The 20,316-nt window shown below is 43.5% G+C and overlaps 1 protein-coding gene across 3 annotated transcripts in view; it reads right to left on the bottom strand.

The window, feature by feature from the left end:
• Positions 1-201: 201 nt before the first annotated feature.
• The window catches only part of LOC108931481 (protein shisa-like-1a), a 35,882-nt gene continuing 15,767 nt past the window's right edge, over positions 202-20,316 (bottom strand). For 2 of the 3 annotated variants that reach the window (XM_018747241.1, XM_018747243.1), the window contains exons 3-4: positions 13,422-13,635; positions 8,428-8,760 (exon numbers count right to left, since the gene is read on the bottom strand). In XM_018747241.1, the coding sequence (XP_018602757.1) occupies positions 8,463-8,760; positions 13,422-13,635 (512 nt within the window). In that variant the 3' untranslated portion in view covers positions 8,428-8,462. Of the gene's footprint in view, positions 2,376-8,427; positions 8,761-13,421; positions 13,636-20,316 lie in introns of those variants that run through there. The other variant, XM_018747244.2, reaches the window with a different exon arrangement.

Raw genomic sequence — 20,316 nt, 5'->3', positions numbered from 1 at the left:
AGACTCGTGTAGTAAAATGCCCAGAAGCCTTAATGGGTAAGGTGTACAGTTGTAAACAATGTATGCTTTGATGAAAGGGACCAAATAAAGCTGAGATTAATGCTTCATTGGTTCAGTCGTTCTAGTCATAACAATAGTCTTTCACAGGGCCGCAGATACTATAGTGTGTGGTAGTCCCACTTCCTGCTGCAGTACCCTTGAGCAAGGTACTTACCCTGAATTGATGCTGTAAAAATACCCTGCTGCATACAGTGAATGGATTAACAGTTATAAGTTGCCCAGTACATTAATCTAACCTTGTTAGTAGCTTTGGAAAAAAGCATATTCTGAATAAATAATAGTCTTTGTTCCCGAAAAAAATCAACCCAGCTCCTCAATATTTATATGGCTTTGTAGTACCTGCAGGTATAGGGACTCCATCTGGTGAGGTTTATATGAACAGCTCCTCTCTCTGCCTCATCCTTCTGCATTCTCTTGCAGTCCTGACATGCATTACTGATTTTTAACAGTATAAAAGCTCCAGATGTGGGAAAGGAAGTGGCTGAGAATGTGAACTTCATCCGTTGATAAAAAGATGTTTTATTTTTAGACCAAATAAGCGAAAATGAGGAAGATCCTGCTGCAGCATCTCATTTGGTACTGGAATAATGTTTAAATGCCTGTTCCTCTTCAGGGTGGAATGAGCAGGAACTCCCAAGCCATGAACCCTCCCTTGAACTTGTCGTCCAATTGATTCTTTCACCTTTACTGGACTCTTTCATTGGCTTGGCAAGGCCACGTGCGTATCTATATGTCTCCATTTTTAATTCCTGTATTCTGATCATTGAACTCTCTTTTTCCAACATACAGCGGTCTTGACCATGGAGCTGACTACCATCATCATGTTCATTGAGGTTGTGTTCCCAACATCTCCTTGGCAGCATCTAACATCCAGACATCAGCAGACCATCAAATTGTGCAACGTGCATTTTCGCTTCCTCCCTTAATTGTAAACATCATAAAATGACATGGAAAAATCTCGTCTGGATTCCTGTGGGGGCTTTAATTAATGATGACATGCAGATTGTGATTTGTGACATATGGAAGATGAGTGATTTACAGCAGTTTTTACCTGACAGCCTCTTCCATGTTTAGTTAAACGACCTGTGCTCACCTGGAATTGAGGCCTGCTGGGTTATTTACTCTTCAGTGTGCTCTGAGACTGTAGGGCTGCAATTTTCGTTTGAATAACTGCTACTCAGCATGATGGTGTTTAATTATTCTAAATCAAGTAAATACTGCAATATACACACATTGGATATTACTATGTAGGCAAATGAGATTTGTTTCACTTTCTGCTCAGTTCCAGCAACAGCTCTACAAGATGGCAGCGAGGTACGACATTCATTGTGACCTATTCAAAGGTTACAACTAACTGCAGCTATTCTGTCTCACTTTTTTTTAATCTTTCCTCATTCAATGTTTCAGTAGTCAAACACGTTCCATTACATCGTTCTTCTCCTCAAGAACACTTCCTTGGCATTTTCTTTTCAGGTAATGTTGGTCATGGCATAGCTGTCTAAACTGGAATTCATAATCCCGGTGTCTTCAGTTACCGAAGTTGACCGCTGTCGTAAACATGGCTGCCGTATCGATCAGAGACAGCCTTGTTTCTCAATGAAATGTGCATCAAGCTGCCTTTTAATACAAGAAAATGTCTCACAGATTTGGTGGTGGGCGAAATTTTACATTTTGTGACCTTCACTGAGGGATGTGCGACCCCCGGATTTTACCAGCATTAGTGATTCATCTTCAAGGTTCGTGGCTCATCCTTTAACCAGCTCACACTGTCAAAGAACCCTACATACTCCTACCACAAAATCTAATAACTACTGAATCCATACCTGGACACACAGTAGCGCAAAACAAACAGACACATCCCAGATGGTGTTGCGGAATAAGAGTCTTTTCTTTCCTTTTCTTCTTTTCTCCCTTCTTGTTGGTTTTTGCTATCCACACTCTCTCAGAGTGCTGGGGAGGCATGGCGCCGTGACCATGGACCCAATCTGCAAACAGAAGGTGGGAGACTAGTTTCATTTAAGGTCCATTGCCCAGGACTTAGCACTCGCCCTCCCTCCAGGACTCCCAGTCCTCCTGCCCAGGCGAGCCAGGGAGACGCTTGGGTCACACGTGAGCGTTGGGTGGCTGGCACCCACAGGGACAGCTGAAGGGGGAGACATGGTCTTTGGATGGAGTACACGTAAGAGGGGTCAGCTCCACCAGGCCATGTCCAACAGTGTAGAATCAGGGCGAGTCTCTTCTGCAGAGGTCTCACTGGCCGCCATCTTCTCCCTGGTTATGCAGCTCTCACAACTCCACCGCAGCGAGTCGTCTTTCTGATAAAGAGAGAGGATGAAGGGGTATCGCTGTTGTGTTTAGAAATATCTGCGCTTTGCTCGCACACCAACACTTGCACCTTGGTGTGTAACGGGTGTGAATGGTGCAGTACGTTTGTGCAGATCTTCAGTAAAAGCTGATTTCGGAAACATGAGGAAGCCTGCTGAAGCAGTGACCCTGGCAGGTCCCAGTAGTGAATGAGCGGCAAAAACAGATGGAAGACTTAGAAAGACTCAGATATCCCAGGACATGGCTCATTGGCTGGTGAGGTAATTAACTCTCCATATGGGGCCTGTGTAACCCTAATTGGACAGAGCATGTTTGGGGGGCGAGGCCTATGCATCTCACGGGAGTAAAAGAGTCCAGAGTCAAGTCACATCCTGGAACAACACTCTGAGCCACATGCACCTATGACTAGAAAAAAATCATAGAACAAGAACTTTGGATCTTAGACACATTGAAGGATATTAAGAAAAAACTCCATAGCTCCATAAACTATGGTAACAGTTTGACAAATTTCAATCGTCAATGAATGGAAAGCATTGTAAATTTACAGTCAACAGGATGTGACACAAACGAAAATGGCGATCTAACCCGTCTCATAACTAAATTGTGAGCATGAAAAGACTTTGGCACCTCTGATTTATTCATCCTTTAAGCAGTGTTTCTGGAATCAGGAGGACATACAGTAGTTTATAATGAGTCTGAATCTCATTATCGTCTCACACGGAGCCCCAGGAATCCTAGAAAGTGACTGGTGTTCTTTTGATTTATTAACACGGCTGAGACCCCTATAGGACGATGAGTCATTAATCTAAGGGAATGCGACCTCAGAGCGTTAATAAAATAGTGAGTGAGGATTTTGAGGCAAGAAGAGTTCTTCTGAGAAACCATGAATTGAGGTAGAAATGTTTTTTTTGCAGTGTATCACAGTTTCTGTCCTATGTCGTTCCAGACAATCAGGCTTCTAAGTATCTCTCCCTGGGTTTCTGGGGTTGGTCTCCAGGTCAGGCTGTCTGAGTAATGCAAATGGACAAACTGGGAAGCCTGTCAGGGCTTGTACAATGGATGGTAATTGTACTTATCAGAACCCCAAGCTACGTAAGCTTTCCTTTTGTATGTTGTCTCCCATATGTTGCTTCCTGTATGCCATTAATGAAATCATCATTTTGACAGTCCTTCTCCATCTAGATTTTGAACTACTACTAATAACTAAACCTGGTGGTCACAACCAGATGGACATTCTTTGAAAAGGTTACAACAGCACCTTGGTGTTCACTGTCTTGAGACAGGTGAAATTAATGGGAAATCTACCCATCATTTGTTTGATTCTGCTGAAACAACCTAATAAATGGCAATGGCTGTCAAGAGTCAATAGAGACATGGTGTCTCTAGAAGCAATGATCCCCCTGTTCAAGCTGTGCACTGCTGAGTGTGGGCAGCAGTGTCCCATATGAGAACTCACCCTTGACTCAGCTGTTTGACAGATTGCTCTGTTCGGTGGGCGAGTCACGCAGACCCCTGGCACAAAATGGGCATCTTGGTGACGAGTTGCTCTCGCATAAGTTACAGCAAACAGTTGGGTGACAGATGCCACCTCTTTTGGGGAGCCTGGGTATCATGTGCTATCCAGAGCACACTACTGTGGTTTTCTGGTAACTCTGCCATCATGTTTACTGCTGGGCAGTAGAAGATTCCACGCTTACCCATTATGGTCAATATAGGTTGTAAATAGCTCCTTTTATTTTCTGTACAGATTGAATGAATACTTATCATTCCAAACAACCCATGGACTGCCTTATCCGAGTGTTCAGGACTCTTGCCCACACTGTTATGCTATGACTGGACCAGTGTCATTAGTCAAACATATGACAAATCCCAGGTAGGAGGTAAATCCATAGCATGTTAATGACACCCCATGGCTGCTTACCTGACATTCTCTTATTGCTATCGTACATTCATGGCATTCTGCCATGAAGTGTACACTAACTGACAGTTTCTGTAACACACTTTTTTTTTCTCATCCCGTTTTGACCATGAAATCATCCCATAATCTTATATCAATCACCAAACGATAACCAGCAGAGAGCTAACTTGGATAATATCCATAAGGAGCACTGAAGAAGGATAATCCTCTATGATCCCATTGAAAAGAAGCCGTAATCGAAGGTTCCTACCTTTACTGTCTAACAGACATACACAGGCGGACAACACAAATTCATTAGCAATTTGATATTAAATTAAAAAACTGTTTCAGGTAACTTGTGATAAATTGCCAGGGCAGAAGCATGCTGAGAACTCCACCCTCGGCAACTGCCAGGCTGTACAATTTATGGCATGATATACAGACTTGCATAATACCTCAGAGAATAGATAAGTCACCAGAAAATGGTTTAAAACAGTACCTTGAGACACTCTACTAACGCTGGAACTAAAATGTTGGAATTATCTCTGCTGTGTGGTCGCTGTTACCTGGTTCCTTGTTGTGGATTATTGCAAAACTGTAAAGCAAGAATCAGTAAGACAGCAGTGCTGTCATTTTATAGTGCGCTGAAGTACTGCTATACCTTAAGATCTTTGGGAAAGAAATGACAGTGACTAGCACTGACTGAATCCTTCGTGAACTGCCTTTTCTTGTCTCTCGCAGTAACCAACTTATTTTACTGGTTACTAAGAGGTGAAAGCATTAACATATAAACATACAAATATTTGGTCACCATTTGAGATTGTGAGCTCAACAGAGATTTAAAAAAACATGGCACAGGTAGCACAGCGAGTAGCGCTGCTCTCTCACAGCGCCTGGGTGGTACGAGAGGGATGTGGGTTCAATCCCTGCTCAGTCTGTGTGGAGTTTGCATGTTCTCCCCTTGTCTGCATGGGTTTCCTCCCACAGTCCAAAGACATGCTGTTCAGGTTCCCCACAGTGTGTGAATGTGTGAATGTGTGAGTGTGTGAGTGTGTGTGTTCCACTGATGTATGGATGAGTCACCCATTGTAGGTAGTGTATCTAGCAGTGTAAGTCACCTTGGTGAATAAGGTGTGTGGGCTAATAACACTACATAGAGTTCATTGGAAGCTGGTTTGGAGAAAATCATCTGCTAAATGAAAAAAAAAAAAATGTAAAAACACAAGAGTAATGCAGGTGTGGTTGGTAGTGTAGTGATCACAGCTGCTGCCATTAGACCAACTATAGTACCCTTGAGTAAGGTACCTACCCTAAATTGCTCCAGTAAAATTGCTTGGCTGTGTAAATGGGTAAATAATTGTAGGTAGCTTAACATTGTAAGTTGCTTTGGAGAAAAGCATCAGTTAAATGAATAAATGTAATGCAAAACCTACTGTCTTTCATCTGAGCATGTTTTCCAGTCAAGCTTACAGTAGTGCTTAATGACCAGGTGGGTCTGGAAAGCCATTCCTCAGGTGTCCACTCAAACCTGCATGTTATGGATTTCCACAAAAGCCTGGGTTGAATGGACTGTAAGTGGTAAGCCAGGCTGTAGACTGCATCATTAGTAGTAAAAACACTGAACTTGCAGCCAGTGCGCTGCAAGGTCAGCTCTTAGCAGGTAAAGTGCTAATGGATTTGTAGGCAAGTTACTAAAACTGAAATCCCTCAGTAAATTTTAAGCTGTATAAATAAAGTGCAAAATTGCAAGTGATGTAATTTCTTCTGGACATCTACTTCTGCTTAGTAAATAAGTAAAATAATAATAATGTCCCTAATGCAGGCTTAAACTTTCAGATAATGGCTGCAATCTGCCTTGGTTTTGCTGGGAAGCATTATAGTTGTCATAAAAGTGGACATCTATGTGCATTTATTGAAGTGGATCTGAGATTCGACACGCTGGGTTAGAGGAAATCCTCCACCTCCACCTCTGGACAGCAAAGGACATTTCAAAGGGTAATAAGAGAATAAATGGTTATGCAGCTACAGCGCTGAATTAAAGGAGGAGACCTACTGGGACTCTAGGCAAGGAGCAGTTTATAGGGTATTTCACAGCTCCTCCATTAAAACACAAATGGGCAGCCAAGCGGAATCGGCTTATACGTGGAGGGGGCCGTGACGAATGTGGCGGTCCGCAGTGAGCACCGGACAGATTGTGCTCGCTGAGGAGCTCAACCAAATGAGTGAGGGACTCAGGGAGCCATCTGAAGCAGATAGAGGAGGAGGAGGCGGGTGATGCATGAGGAGTGAGGAGGCCTTGAACGAGCTTCTTCATGAACATGACCCTACAATCCATGCAGGATGAACATGACTGGAAGGTGAAATCTCAAAGAAAAGGAAAAACCAACAGTTATGCATTTCAGGAGGAACATGTAGGCTAGTTTTTATGTATCATTTGTTTTCTTGAGGGTGCACAAGCCCAAATTTAAAATAGCAATTTTGTTCATTTTCCACTGCTTTCGATAACTGTGTTAATGTGGGAATGCAGTGAAGGACACTCCACAGACATCAGCCCATGTCAATTAGCCTTGAGAGGCAGTCTTAACTGGATGGAAGGCAGAGAAAGGAATTGTCATATTGTCATACTTCCCTGGGCCTGTTTGTCAAGAGGGTCAATTTTTGCATCTGCTGCAAAATAATACCTGTCCAATTACAGCTCTCCTAAACTAGGGCAGCAAGTCCTTTTTCAAAGGGGCCGGCGAGGCTGCATCTGCAGGGGAGGTCTTGGGTGAAAGCGAGCGAGTAGAGAGTCACTGTTGGCCTTCATTGCCAGATTAGCATCGATCCAAATGGTTCCCTCCACTTTAAAAAAAGACGTCTCTTCATATTGTTGCCTTTCAGCTTTTCCACTGTGCCAACACGCTGTGTGTTTCCTAAGCAATTTCTGCACGCATCTCCCCGCAGACTGTCCTTCTGTTTGAATAAAAATATGTGGAGGAGAAAGCACCAAAACTAGAGCAATCAGACCATGCGATCTGACAGATCTCCAAGTTCTGACTTTCATCAAAGGCAGTTGAAAGAGAAATTACAGGTTATTACAAACAGATGGACTTTTCCTCTGTAATCCTACCGGGAATTTATTATGGTATTCTTAGTAAAAGAGAATCTGGTGGGAAGCCAGTATTACCAACAAGCTTTTTAGGCATCCATATTGCTGACTGGCAGCTTAGGTAAAACAACCAAAATGTGATACCAGTGAAATATGACCATAGCAATAATTACCACGTTCACCATACCAAGACTCCAATAATTTTATACGGATCAAAGAAACCTATTGTGCTTGTTTATGACAGTCATTTGGAACTTTTTATTCCAAGTCTTGGAAACAAAAACAACATGTATTATAAATCAATAGAAGTGTGTGCCAGAAAAAATAGTTCTCAGAAGTCAATTTTCCCCACTATCCTCTTATCTTGAACGGGCAGTAAGAATTTATTGGTACAGGCTGCTTCAAAGGACGGCGACAGCATTACCATATTACATGGTAAATTCCACTTGCCAGCTCCCAGCTGGCACTATGCAAGCTGCGCAGATGTGGAGAAAACCTTGTGGGCCACCTGTTGATATAGTGGAGGTGACCTCAGCTATCCGTCAACACAATGTTACTGAGTTGCTCTTGCTTAGCACCAACATGCATGGGCAGACCTGAGGCAGCAGGGAGGGTGGGGCAAGCCAGATGTTGATGAGGGGGTGATGAGCAATGTAGATGGAGTCTCTAAGGTAGGGTCTAACTGTCAGAAGTAAATCTGTGAACCTATATTTTAGTGGGTTCCTTTGCCAGCACCACGGGGTCCATCAAATCTTCATGCCGACCCTCATTTTTGACAAAAAATCTGGCAGCTACTCTGGTGTTTACATACTGTGCCTTTATAAAAGTAGAGGAAACTGTTGGCTGTATGTTTGGTCATTTTCACGTGCTTGGATCAGTGTCATTGTGATTTATATTCCATATAGACTTTACCTCCACCAGGTCTTTGTGCAGTTCTTTAAATTCTTTCAGAGTTCTATGAAAGTCCCATCACTGAATGTGTTATTAAGTTACATATACATGCTATACACGCCTTGACATGTTTATTAACATAGTTGATTTCATTTTTTCCAAAGAGACCCAAACCAGCCTTGATGGTACAATTGTGAACACTCACCAGGCTGTGGATGTGTGGAAGGACATGAGTGTGGGACTCTGAGCCTCTCCCCGGAGGCTGTGCCTGGGATGGTGAGCCAGAGTTATGGGGTGCGATGAAGGTCCCTCATCTGCTTGGTTTGCACTGTTCCACTGACTCCTGGCTCGCTTCAGCCAGCGCCCGCCCAGTCCCCACTTTTCCAGGTAGACCCGGCACAGCTCATAGTTCATGGCTGAGTAGTAGAGGAAGTCCAGGGCCAGCAGGACCATGACAAAGAAGCCATAGATCCACACCCCGACAAGAGCCGTGTAGTTGCTGTGCCAATAGGAGAGAAGGAGGAGAGGCAAAGTAAGAGTGTATAACAGAAACCTTCAAGACCCTCTGTCCTAAAGGACTAATTTCCTTATTTCCATCCTAGTGTGACTCATTCCCATTAATGAGATACTGGTTTTGGATTTAGAAGGAATCACAAACTGATAAAGAGAGCTCCAGCAAATGTCACTTTCAGATCTGAAACTGGGGCCCACCCTCAGCACTAAGATGCTTTGTATTGCTGTAGGAAAGGTCAAATCTGAATTAGTACCCTGCAGCGTACCTCTGCTGGAGGACCTGAAGACCCGATGGAGCGAAAAGGTAATGTCGTGGCTACACTCAATGAGCTGACTGTGATGCCTCATGAGAGGGGAAATTCTCCTTGACTTTAACAGACTCTAAATAAGATTTACAGGAAAGTCTTGGACTTTCATTGCGGAGAATGAGATGAATGAGCCGTGGAGAATGACTACCGTTGAGGTCTGCACAGGCAACAGCTCAATATGCATTCTATGTGAAAAAAAAGCTTTATGGCTCAAAGACAGAGCTGACAATGTCAGGTAGGGAGAAGTGGGCAGTGTTTATTTAAAGCATTGATACAAAAATACAAGACACAGTCTTTAGTTCAATAATTACTTTTTATTGGTCTCCAAATGTATTTAAGGGAGGAGCGATGAGTGAAGCTAGCAGTATTACAAACTCTAGGGACTTAGAAGGTTTCCCTGGCAGGATCAACTATAGCTTGAATTGTAAAAACGTATTAATGCCTCTGATCTTGTCATTCCCACTTCAGTGACTGACATCAGCATTTAACGTTTCATTTGGGGGAAAAGAATGGATAGGGGTCTGCTTGACGTTTGCTTGTCAGGGTGCTTTCTGGAGTCAGACGTCTGCCTTTTGAGTTTGAGCGATCGAGTTATTAAAACAAACTCACGGTGCACTGGTCACATTTTGGCTCTTGGTGGTTTCCCAGCTGGCTTTTTCCCTACACAAATGCTTATCAGAGTCCCAGTACAATGCATCACTCATATACCTTTTTGACTGCTGTGACTAATCTTCAGCCCGTCTAAGTGTGATTAGCTTAATCCATGTCAATATTAAAGCCGTTATTTTTAGGCTCAATGGTAGCAGGGCCTAAAATCCTCAGAAGTGCTCAGATGGATGACAGGATGGCCACAGAGGACGCACTATTTGAAGAAGCAGCAGACGGAGATCGATGAGCACTGCTAACTGAGCCAGATAGCAAGTGTTGGTTTTGAATACAGGGACTTATAGCACAGCACTGAGTACTGCAAGTCAGCACCAAGTGATAAGGCGCAACAGTGAATTATGGGAAAGCTTGGGATTTTGATCACCTGCATTTTTCTAACCTCAAAAAAGCTTTCTAAATTAAATTTTAACTGGTTTTACCAAAACCATGCAATACATACAAGTGTGTTTATATATAGACACACACACAGAGTCTGAAACCACCTGTCCCATACAGGGTTGCAGGGAGCTGGAGCCTAAGCTGGCAACACAGGGCATAAGGGGACACACCTAGGATGGGACACCAGTCTGTCACAAGGCATCCCAAGCAGGACTTGAACCCCAGACCCACCAGAGAGCAGGACCCAGCCCAACCCACTGTGCCACTGCATCCCCTTATATTTGTGTGTGTGTGTGTGTGTGTGTGTGTGTGTGTGTGTGTGTGTGTGTGTGTGTGTGTGTGTGTGTGTGTGTGTGTGTGTGTGTGTGTGTGTGTGTGTGTGTGTGTGTGTGTGTGTGTGTGTGCGCGCGCGCGCGCGACGGTAACCTCACAGAACCTGGGCTCTTTTTTGAATTTTTATGTTTTCTCTGTGTCTTTGTGGGTTTCCTCTGTGTGCTCTGGTTTTCTCCCACATTCCAAAATGAATTGGCAATACTTAATAGCTCGTAGTGTGTGATTGTGTGAGTGAGTGTGTGCAGTGGACCGGCATCTTTACAGGGTGTATCCCCTTGCTTATTAGCTCCCAATGACTCTAGGACAGGCTCTGGGATGCTACAACCCTGACCTGGAAGAGCAGTGAATGAGTGACATTTAATCTTTTATATACACACACACACACATTTTCAGAACCGCTTGTCCCATACAGGGTCACGGGGAACCGGAGCCTACCCGGTAACACAGGGCGTAAGGCCGGAGGGGGAGGGGACACACCCAGGACGGGACGCCAGTCCGTTGCAAGGCACCCTAAGTGGGACTCAAACCCCAGACCCACCGGAGAGCAGGACTGCAGTCCAACCCACTGCGCCACCGCACCCCGCATTCTTTTATATATATTTATATTTTTACATATAGGAGGATTTGAAAAGATATTGAATTCATGTTAGAAATGCAATCGCTAGATGATTTAATGCATCTTTTACTGTAAGTAAGCTTATGGAGTCATGGGGTCCGTCATTCTTTTAGTAAAAGTGCGTCTGCAAGCTGTTATTGGACTGCAGCTGTCAGTTCACGGTAAGGCTTTACTACTCTTAGACGTTGAAGCTTTTTGCTCCTGACAACTCACTGCCGAGTCCACTCAGCTGATGTTTTAACCTGGGGCAGCTGGACTCATCATGGACTTAATCCTCCCCCATGTGAAGAGGCAGGCCTAAAATGAGGACAGCAGTGCTCCAGTCTGGGCAAAGAGGACAGGCTGGGGAGCCATGACAGAGCTGTGCTGGGATTTGAGACTAGCTGAGGGCGACTGCTGGGATCTGTCGGGATAGACAATAGTGAGCGGGAGCAGAGTGTGATAAAGCCATGGCGAAAACACCCAGATGCAAGCTTAACTTTTGAGCAAACGATTTTTCTCTGACAAAACCATAAAGCCGAATCCCCACGTCCCCCAATCCCTCTCACAAGCTCCCCCAGCTTCACTGGGACGGATCCAAAGTGTGCCGACAGCGCTAACCTTAGAGCAAATCTTTGCCGGACTTCTAAACAGCTCCCATCAAGTCATCGAATCCCTTCAGCTGTTATTTCCCTTTTCTGTTAAGACTCCCTTTGTTCATGTAGATTGCTGTCAAAAAAGCAGGCAAAGGAGTGTGTATGATCTCTTCTAAGAAACTGGCTCTGTCGGAATGATTTCACAACTGAGATTTGTTACCACAGGCTGTTTTATTTCCTCTTCTAGGAAACAGTCCCACCTGGTTTTGAAATATGGCGTGTGAAGTTGATGGCAAACACCGCGGTCCGTGGCTGTGGTGTTACGTATGGATGAATGCTCTTCTGCTTTTCTTGTGCATCGAGGAGAGGAAGGCCTGTTGCTGCATTTATTTTGCCTTCCATCTTTTAATTGCTCCAAGCTAATAGAGTAAACTGAACCTATTTCCTTGAGTGCTGCTGTGAAGGACCAAGATTGCACAAAAATCTTTATTTGTTCAAACAGAGTCCATGGCGCGAGGGAACTGAACATAATCCTAGAGCGTGTATCTGAACTTTTTTGTGACGCAAGGGGGTGTGTGTGTGTATATTTGGATACACGGATTGTGGATATGCTCTGCAGTCTACCATGCAGGGAACACACATGGGCCAAAGAACTCCAGTGAGAACATTTGTCAGTTTGCCCATGGTAAACCAACAGCCTTAAGGTTAGGGTTCGGCTTAGGGTTAGGGTTAGGGATAGGGTTAAAGTTAGTGATATAGGGTTGGGGGTTAGGGTTAGTGTTCTAGAATTAAGGGTAGGGTTACCGGGTAGGGATAGGGTTAATGTTACTGTTAGTGTTGTAAGATTTAGTTGAGTGCTGGTTCATCAGTGAGGCATTGTCAGCATGAGCACAGAAGGATTTCTTCTGACCCTGGGCTTGTCTGATTGAGGCACCACATGTCTAAAACTGCCTTGGTTTCAGTTATTTTTGCACGTTTGATGTGACGACTGGCAGCCCTACTGTGGAAAGGACTGAAAGAGGGTGCTGTTGGATTTCCAGTGTTGCTCTGTAGTAGAGAATGTGCCTGTTTATGTGTGTGTGTGTTGGACCAGCAGGAATCAAACAGCTAAGATGCAAGCTGAGCCACATTTGTATTTGTCCACAGATAGCTTTCAGCCACATGCTTTTTTTCAAGAAAAAAACATGTCAACTATGACAGCCCTTGATTGGATGTGTAATGACACCTCCCAAAAAATGTCAAACTGTCATATCATTTGTAAATGTAGAGATCGCTGAAGATCGCTGCAGAGACAATGGCGCGCCAAGCTGGCACTCGTCAAGTTTGACACCCAGGGTTGACACTTGATGCTACAGGCTTTGCCCAGTTGTGTGCTACTGGAAAAATGGTGGCACAAAGGACCAGGGTAAGCTATGGTACAGTTTCTGTGAAAAAACAATACCGCAGTGGTTCCCAAACCCAGGGGCACAACCATGAAGGTCAAGCGGGTGTTCCTGAGGGCATGGGGATGGTCTCCAAAAAATGGATGTTACAGTGTTATGAAGGGGATTACTTCACTGGCACAATATGAAGGATTATTAATACAGTAATTACATTTTCTCAAAGCAGAATATCCATCCACCCATTTTCAATAACCCCTTGTCAGGGGCAGCTGGTAGCGTAGCATAGTTCCTGCCTGTAATAGCTCAGTGTAAATATTCTGCAAACATGTTTGACAGCAATATCAACAGTGAAGCACTGGATCCCACAGAGACGTTGCCCAGGGACTTACTTGTGCGTCAGGCCGTCCGGGGTGCTGCTGAGGTTGAGCTGCATGATGTTCTGGAACTCTGTCTCGTTGCAGCAATACTTAAATGCTGTGTTGTTGTGGTGGCAGCAGAACATGTAGGTCTTGTTGTCGGAGAGGCGAGGGCAGTGGAAGCCAAAGTGATAGCGACCCTTGTGGTCAGAGTAGGGCTCGCACACCCGGAAGTGTGCGGAGAGAGCTGTGTAGGACAAACCCACAGGGAAAGTGAATCAGAAATGGAAGAAGAAATAAAGATTGCAGAAAAAGGGCATTTGTGTCAAACCAAGTGTTTCATAAGACCAATCTGTAAAACTATGATTTGATTATTATCTATGAATTCACGTAGTGTCAGTAAGCGCTTGTCGAGTGAAGGGTCGCGATGATCCGGAGTGTATCCTGGAAACCCAGAGCACAGCGCAGAGTGCACTCTCTTTGGGATGCAAGTGCATCACAGGGCAATCACGTGCATTCACTGACATGCACATACTATGAGTATTTTACATTCCTTAATTTACCCAAAGGATCTTTGGACTGTGGAAGGAAATCAGAGCAGCTGGTATAAACCTACGTAAATATATGGAGCACACAGAAACTCCACATACACCAAACAGGATCTGAACCCATGTCTGGACCCATGGCCCAGAGGATCGAGAGATGAGCATTGCCTGCAGTGTCACCATGCCACCTCCTATTAGGTTGATTGTAATAATTAAACTTCAGGATCTGAATTACAGTTGTCACCTTTTCATAATTTATTTGTTCCATGTAATACAACATTTTGACTTAAGAATGTCTTTTTGCAACAGACCACATTGTCTATATTCTGTTAGCTGCAGAATAACTTCTGAATAAACCAGTTGACTTGTGATGCAAGTGAGGGATGAATTATTTCTGCAGCCAAAGCACCAGTGACAGATTATAGATTAGCAAGAGTTGGAGAAACAAATGACAGAAGTAATGACCTAGCGGGAGCTACGATTAAGGGCACCTGACTAGTACCATACATGTTGGACTAAAATTCTGATCTGATGCTGTTAATTAGGCAGAGGCCATAATAACTGAGGCCCTGACAAACCTCAGAAAGAGGAAGATGAGAAAACACAATTCCCCGCAACATCTCTTTTATATCTGATTGTGCTTGGATGGCACACACACAATTACACCATTACAGCTTGGAACGTCTTAACTAGGATGTTTGGAGTGAAGAAATCAGATTTCCATGTTTGGTATCAGCCCTAGATATCGTCACGCAGGGCTCATTTAACTGTCTGAATGCAGGGAACAGTTCTTCCCTTCTGAAATTTTTTCCACTGCCATGTTAATGAATGCACTTGGACTGTAATGAAGAGCCTGTCTTCCAGGGAGAATTAGAAAAAAAAAAGCTGAACCATTTTAACTAACAGTCTTCTGTGTCTGTAACTACAGGGGAAATTATGGGGGAACACTCAAAGTTTAACATACAAGGTGTAAAGTTGAGCACGGAACAAATCTGGAGAGAAATGGCACCCCTTGACTTTTTCCCAGGTAACAAATCCAATAAACGGCACTCGTTTGCATAATGGAACGAGAAGAGGATTAAATAAATCCCCCAAAATCTATTTTGCACCTGTCCAACCACAGTCTGACTATGTTTAATGCATTGCAGACTCCACACAATAGTCCTAATAGGCCATTAATCATTCCGCCACTGATTCATGTGACCGGGACACAGATCAGGTTGTGTCTGAAACCATTCATCTCTTTTAAACGAGGGACGCCAAGGGGATCTCTTACTGCTTGTGTCTTTTGTTTCCATTTGGAAGATGCACAAGTTTCTCAAAAATGAAAAAATGTTGAGAAAAAGAAAGAAGTAAGAACAGGCAGCTGGACAGGTAGGAGATAGGGGGTTAAATGTCCCAAGGAGGTGATTGATGCACCTCCAGTACAGCAGTGCAAGCAACAGCCTTTCATGCCTTTCAGTTCTGCCAACGTTATTTGACAACCTGCTGATGCCCCGACCGACTCGGAGCGCTCACTCAGCATTCGCACCGTAGGCTCAGCTGCTCGATCTCACGCTAGTCGCTGTGTCTGCCACGAGCAGCGCCTAAACAGAGGGCCCGTTGTCATTAGCATATAGATGAAAGGTGTCCTCAATGCACTAAGTGGATATGGCACAAGAACACCAGGTTTCCTTCCACAGGAGCTCAGTGGGCAACACCGTTTTACAGGTACCGGAAACATCAGGGCCCTGTTGACTACCCCCTGTGAGCCGATAACAAAACCAATATCTCTCCCACCTCAGCAGAGCTCAAATTGTCACTTTGCAAGAAAAAATTCAAACAGTTCTGTGAATACATGTTATTGCTGAAATAAGGTGAGCTGGTAGCGTAGTGTTTAGAGCGTCTGCCTTTGGACCCAACAAAGGCAGGTCCGACTCCTACCTCCGGTTGTCGTACCCTTGAGCAAGGAACTTACCCTAAATTGCTCCTTTAAAATTACCCAGCTGTATAAATGGATAAGTAATATAACGTTGTAAGTAGCTTTGGAAAAAAGCGTCAGCTAAATGAATAAATGTGAACTCCCTCCTATCGACGGACTGATCAGTAGATTGAGGCACGAGTTAAGAAAGCAATGAGGATCAAATAAGACTACGCTAAATGAGGTTAGTCTAAAATGCTTTGGCAAAAAAAAAATATTGTCTGGCTTGAATATGGAGCAAAAACAAAGAAAAAAAAATCCAGCATAGTTCCAGTTATTTGACCACATAAAAGTCATTTCTTCTGGCAGTAAACAAATGCTCATTTTTTTATAGCCGTAAACATAAATATTGACAGAACAGACAGAAATCACCTTTCACCAATAAATTCTTCAAGGTCTACATTAATGAGAATTTTTTTGGCAGGATTTTCGTTGGGTGCCCAAGCGGGCAGGCCACAATTCAAGAAATGAAGCAAGACTTGGATATTTGGACAAGGAAAAACAAAGAGGGTCACAGGGTTATGAAATGAAAATCACCTGGTTTGAGTCATGACATGAACCACTAACACAGGACTGTTAAACTCCACCACATGCACTGTCATCTTCATTCTGCATCAAATGAAAGCTGGATATTAGTCACGTTATTTCTGGAGCTGATGAAAGAGTATAGGAACTCTTGTAAAAAAAAAAAAAAATTAGCAAGAGCTCAGCTGAGTAGAGGATTTCAGAAGTTAATGGGATTATATTAATTTTGCTTATGTGTTTTTTTTAAAAATGATTCTTATTCTTATTAACAGATAAAAGAAGGAGAGCAGAAAGAGAAATTTGTGGGTGACTTGATGTGAACTTATAACTGAAAGTAACCGACAGACATGTATGTTTATGTTTCACCAATTGATGCAAACCATCTGCTCTTCAGATACAAATAATTTAGTTCCTAATAATTACTTTCAGTCAAGCTGCTCGTTGACTTTCCGTAAGAAAACTGAGAAAAGGTATTCTTTAAATCCTTGTGCTCTGCATACCCTTGGAGAGCGTATTAGTTGTTAGGTTTCTGTGTACGCTAGCTGAGAAAAAAAGAGAAAAACACATTCAACACTTTGGTGTTTCAGCTTGACTGTCCAGCCACACATTTGAAGTGCTACTGAAGGCTGAACAAAGCTGCCCTTCTCATGCGAAGCAAGTCCACAGAACAAAAGGAAGCCCACATGTTCCCCTGCATGGGGCTCATGAATAAGCAGAGGCAAGCGAGGGGTGCTGGGCGAGCTCCTTCCGGCCTCTCGTGGTAATAAGCTCTGTATTACGGGTTAGAGACGATCCCTGTGTCCCGGGGCGAACCCAGGCGGAGGAGCACCTCACAGGAGGGCCTGGATTGTGTAACGGGACGTGGCGCTCACCTTCCCCTAGGACCCCGGATGCTAAAACAAGCCAAGTGCTTTTTCTGGAAGTACTCACCGGGGAGAAAAGTTTATTATAACTGTATTGTAACCGAGGAACTCATTAAACGTGCACAGCACACCTTTAGGATAAGGCATTATTAGTCTTTTTTTAAATGCAAGAGAAAAATCTGGGCATTTCTGAAATGTCGTAATCTATTTCATTAGTGCTGAAAAATAAAAACGTGAGTTTAAATTTTAACTGACATGGAGGTACATCGCTGCCTTTCTTTGGAAAGATCACCGCGAGACGTAATCAAGAGAAAACTTTTAAAGAGACTTTTTAATGGTTTTAATATTTCAAACACTTTCCCATTTGTTATTATTGTTTTTTTAGGTTCAGATGGCATTGCCTGCAGCGGCACTGGCACTCTGCGCTCACAGGGAACGTTCACGGGGGCTGCTTCGCAGCCTCGCTTCGGTCCGCTGGCTGCCAAGACCGGCTCTTATTTTCGACATACATCCACCAGGTTGATCGCTGCGGGCCCTCCTTTGCTTTTTAAACAGCACCAAATCGCCAGAATCACTCTCTGGGGAATATAAGATAAATAACATGAAGTCCAGAAACAAGTGGGACTCACATTCACATGTGTGATTTAATCTTCTCTAACTTTATTTAGGTGCAAAGCAGAAGCTTTCATGCAAAGCAGCTTACATTGCCATGGAGACCTTAACAGGTCACAGCTCTGCGAACACGGCTGAATATTTTACCGAAGCAAATCAGGTTAAATGTCTCATGACAATATGAAATGGAATATACAGTAGACTCCCCCCCCCCCACCCCGAACCGATGAGGCCTGAACTTGCAACCTTTCTGACTCAGTTCTTTAACCACTATTCTGTTCACGATGTAAACTGGGTGCCTTTCGGTTCTGTAGTCCTTGGGGGCAGCCGGCTGTGATGTTGGAGAGCTGAGGACCTGCGTAATTTAGAACTCATGGTGAGGAGACTTACAATGTGCATAACTGCTCCGATAAAATAATAAAGAAATAAAATAATAAAATAAAAGAGACAGAAAGGTTGCAAGTTCAGGCCCCACTGGCGGGGGGGTCTACTGTTTTCTTGAGCTTAAGAAAAGAAAACCTCGCGTACTCTGATGCTCTCTGGGGCTGACCTCAAATTAGTCGTCACGCCACCGACGCTGGTGCCACGGCACAGTCGGAAAAAATTCCACTGCCATTCAATTCTGAGACCCCCTTGTCTTAGATGTGCAGTCACATTTAATTGCTTCTTCAGGAGGACATTTTTTAAAAAAAAAACATCTGATGCTCCCATCTGTGCCACGCCAGGGCCATGAAGGACGTGCACTTTCATGGTGAACCTGGAATAATGAGTCACGACACCCTGCGGAGCCAGCTGAAGAACTGGCTTGCTTTTGTGCACCGGTCTACCAGCCGGGCAATAATGGAGATGTCAAAATCCAGGGCATGTTTAAAAAGTTCACATTTTAAGTGTATATTTTAAACGCACGCTTTAGTCAAGCATATGAAGTGCCAGAGGTCATATAGAAAGAGTAAGTTTAGAAAGCAATGACTGAATCAAAGAAATTTCAAAACTGAAAGAATTAAGCACGTGGAACATCGAACTCAGTTGACAACGACCAATCAGAGTCAAGCGCATATCTCAACACTCATTTTTATAAATTTCTTACATTTTTGCATGTACAGTATATATATATATATATATATATATATATATATCTTCAGTGATACTATCCTCCAAAGCTCATAGTTGCATAGTTTTATGGAGCTGGGTAATTTTTACTGTGTCAATACAAGGCAATTAACCTGCTAAGTGGTACAGCAGCAGGAGGGAGCGGTTAAACGCAGACCCCTTGATTGCAAAGCAATGGCTCTAACCACTGTACTATCTGTTTGCCCCTACGGTAAATGGTTTCTAGACAAAAAGTGTGGTCGGTATTCCAGCACAAAGCGAAAAAAGCGACATGCAAAATTGTTAATAACTGTTAGTCAGCATGCACACAGCCAAGCAAGTGTTCAAAACAATTAGTCAGCAGCAAGAGGCTTCTTAGTGGTCCTCTTGAGCTTCTTTAAAGAACAGAGTAACAGATTTGTGCAAGCCAGGTGTTTTCGGGCCAAAAGACGATGAAAGCTCTTAAAACTCATGTCTCACCTGAGCTCATCAGTTTGCAAGTTTACTGAGGCAAATCCCTGACAGTCAACAAAAACAGCTAAAAACCTCATTAAATAAACTATATTTTCACATGTAAAAATTTTGTATTTTGTATTTTGCATTTTTACATGTAAAAATTTTGCATTTTGCATTAAACATTGCACTTGATTTTTAACACCTATACATGGCACTGAATATATAATAGACAGTTACGTGAAGATGAAAAAATAGAATATTTCTACTTTAATATTTGAAATCATTGACTTGTTTACTTCATTTGTTCTGGGCCACGTCACAAGTTACAGATCAGCGTGGCTATTCACAGCATTTCCTGAAATGCTTTAAGTGCTCTAGGGTAGAGGAGGTCTACTGGGATCTGAGCACACACTGTTGTGCTCTCATGTAGTTGTTGGGAAGACAATATCTGTCATGTTCACTTTTTTAAAGTACATCTCTGCTTTGCTGTGGCCTACTGATGCCCTGAGTGTCGAGGCTTCTCCGAACACACACAAATTGGATATACGGGCACTGCGAGATCACCGGGGTGAGATAGCCACAGTATTGATTTCTGGGACTTTGCTGGGCTCAACCAGAGTCATAACCTGCTTGTTTGGGCTGATGGAGCTGCTCTCACTCTTAGACAGTGCATTGTGGCTGGAATCAAATTTTGGGCTACTTTTATGGCCACCTCCACAAGCTAGAGTCTCTACTTTTGCAGCTGTTGCTCCATCTACTGGCTTTTTCATTACTTCTGTATTAGCTGAGGACTACAGCTGTGGCCGATCATATAAAGTGGTGTCTTACGTAAGTGGACCGGTTGCTACCTTTCAGTCAGTTCTTTGAGAAAACAGGTA

The sequence above is a fragment of the Scleropages formosus genome, chromosome 2, assembly GCF_900964775.1.
Source record: "Scleropages formosus chromosome 2, fSclFor1.1, whole genome shotgun sequence".
Classification (NCBI taxonomy): domain Eukaryota; kingdom Metazoa; phylum Chordata; class Actinopteri; order Osteoglossiformes; family Osteoglossidae; genus Scleropages; species Scleropages formosus.
Note: the sequence above shows the minus strand (reverse complement) of the source record. Positions and strands in the feature narration are given on the sequence as shown.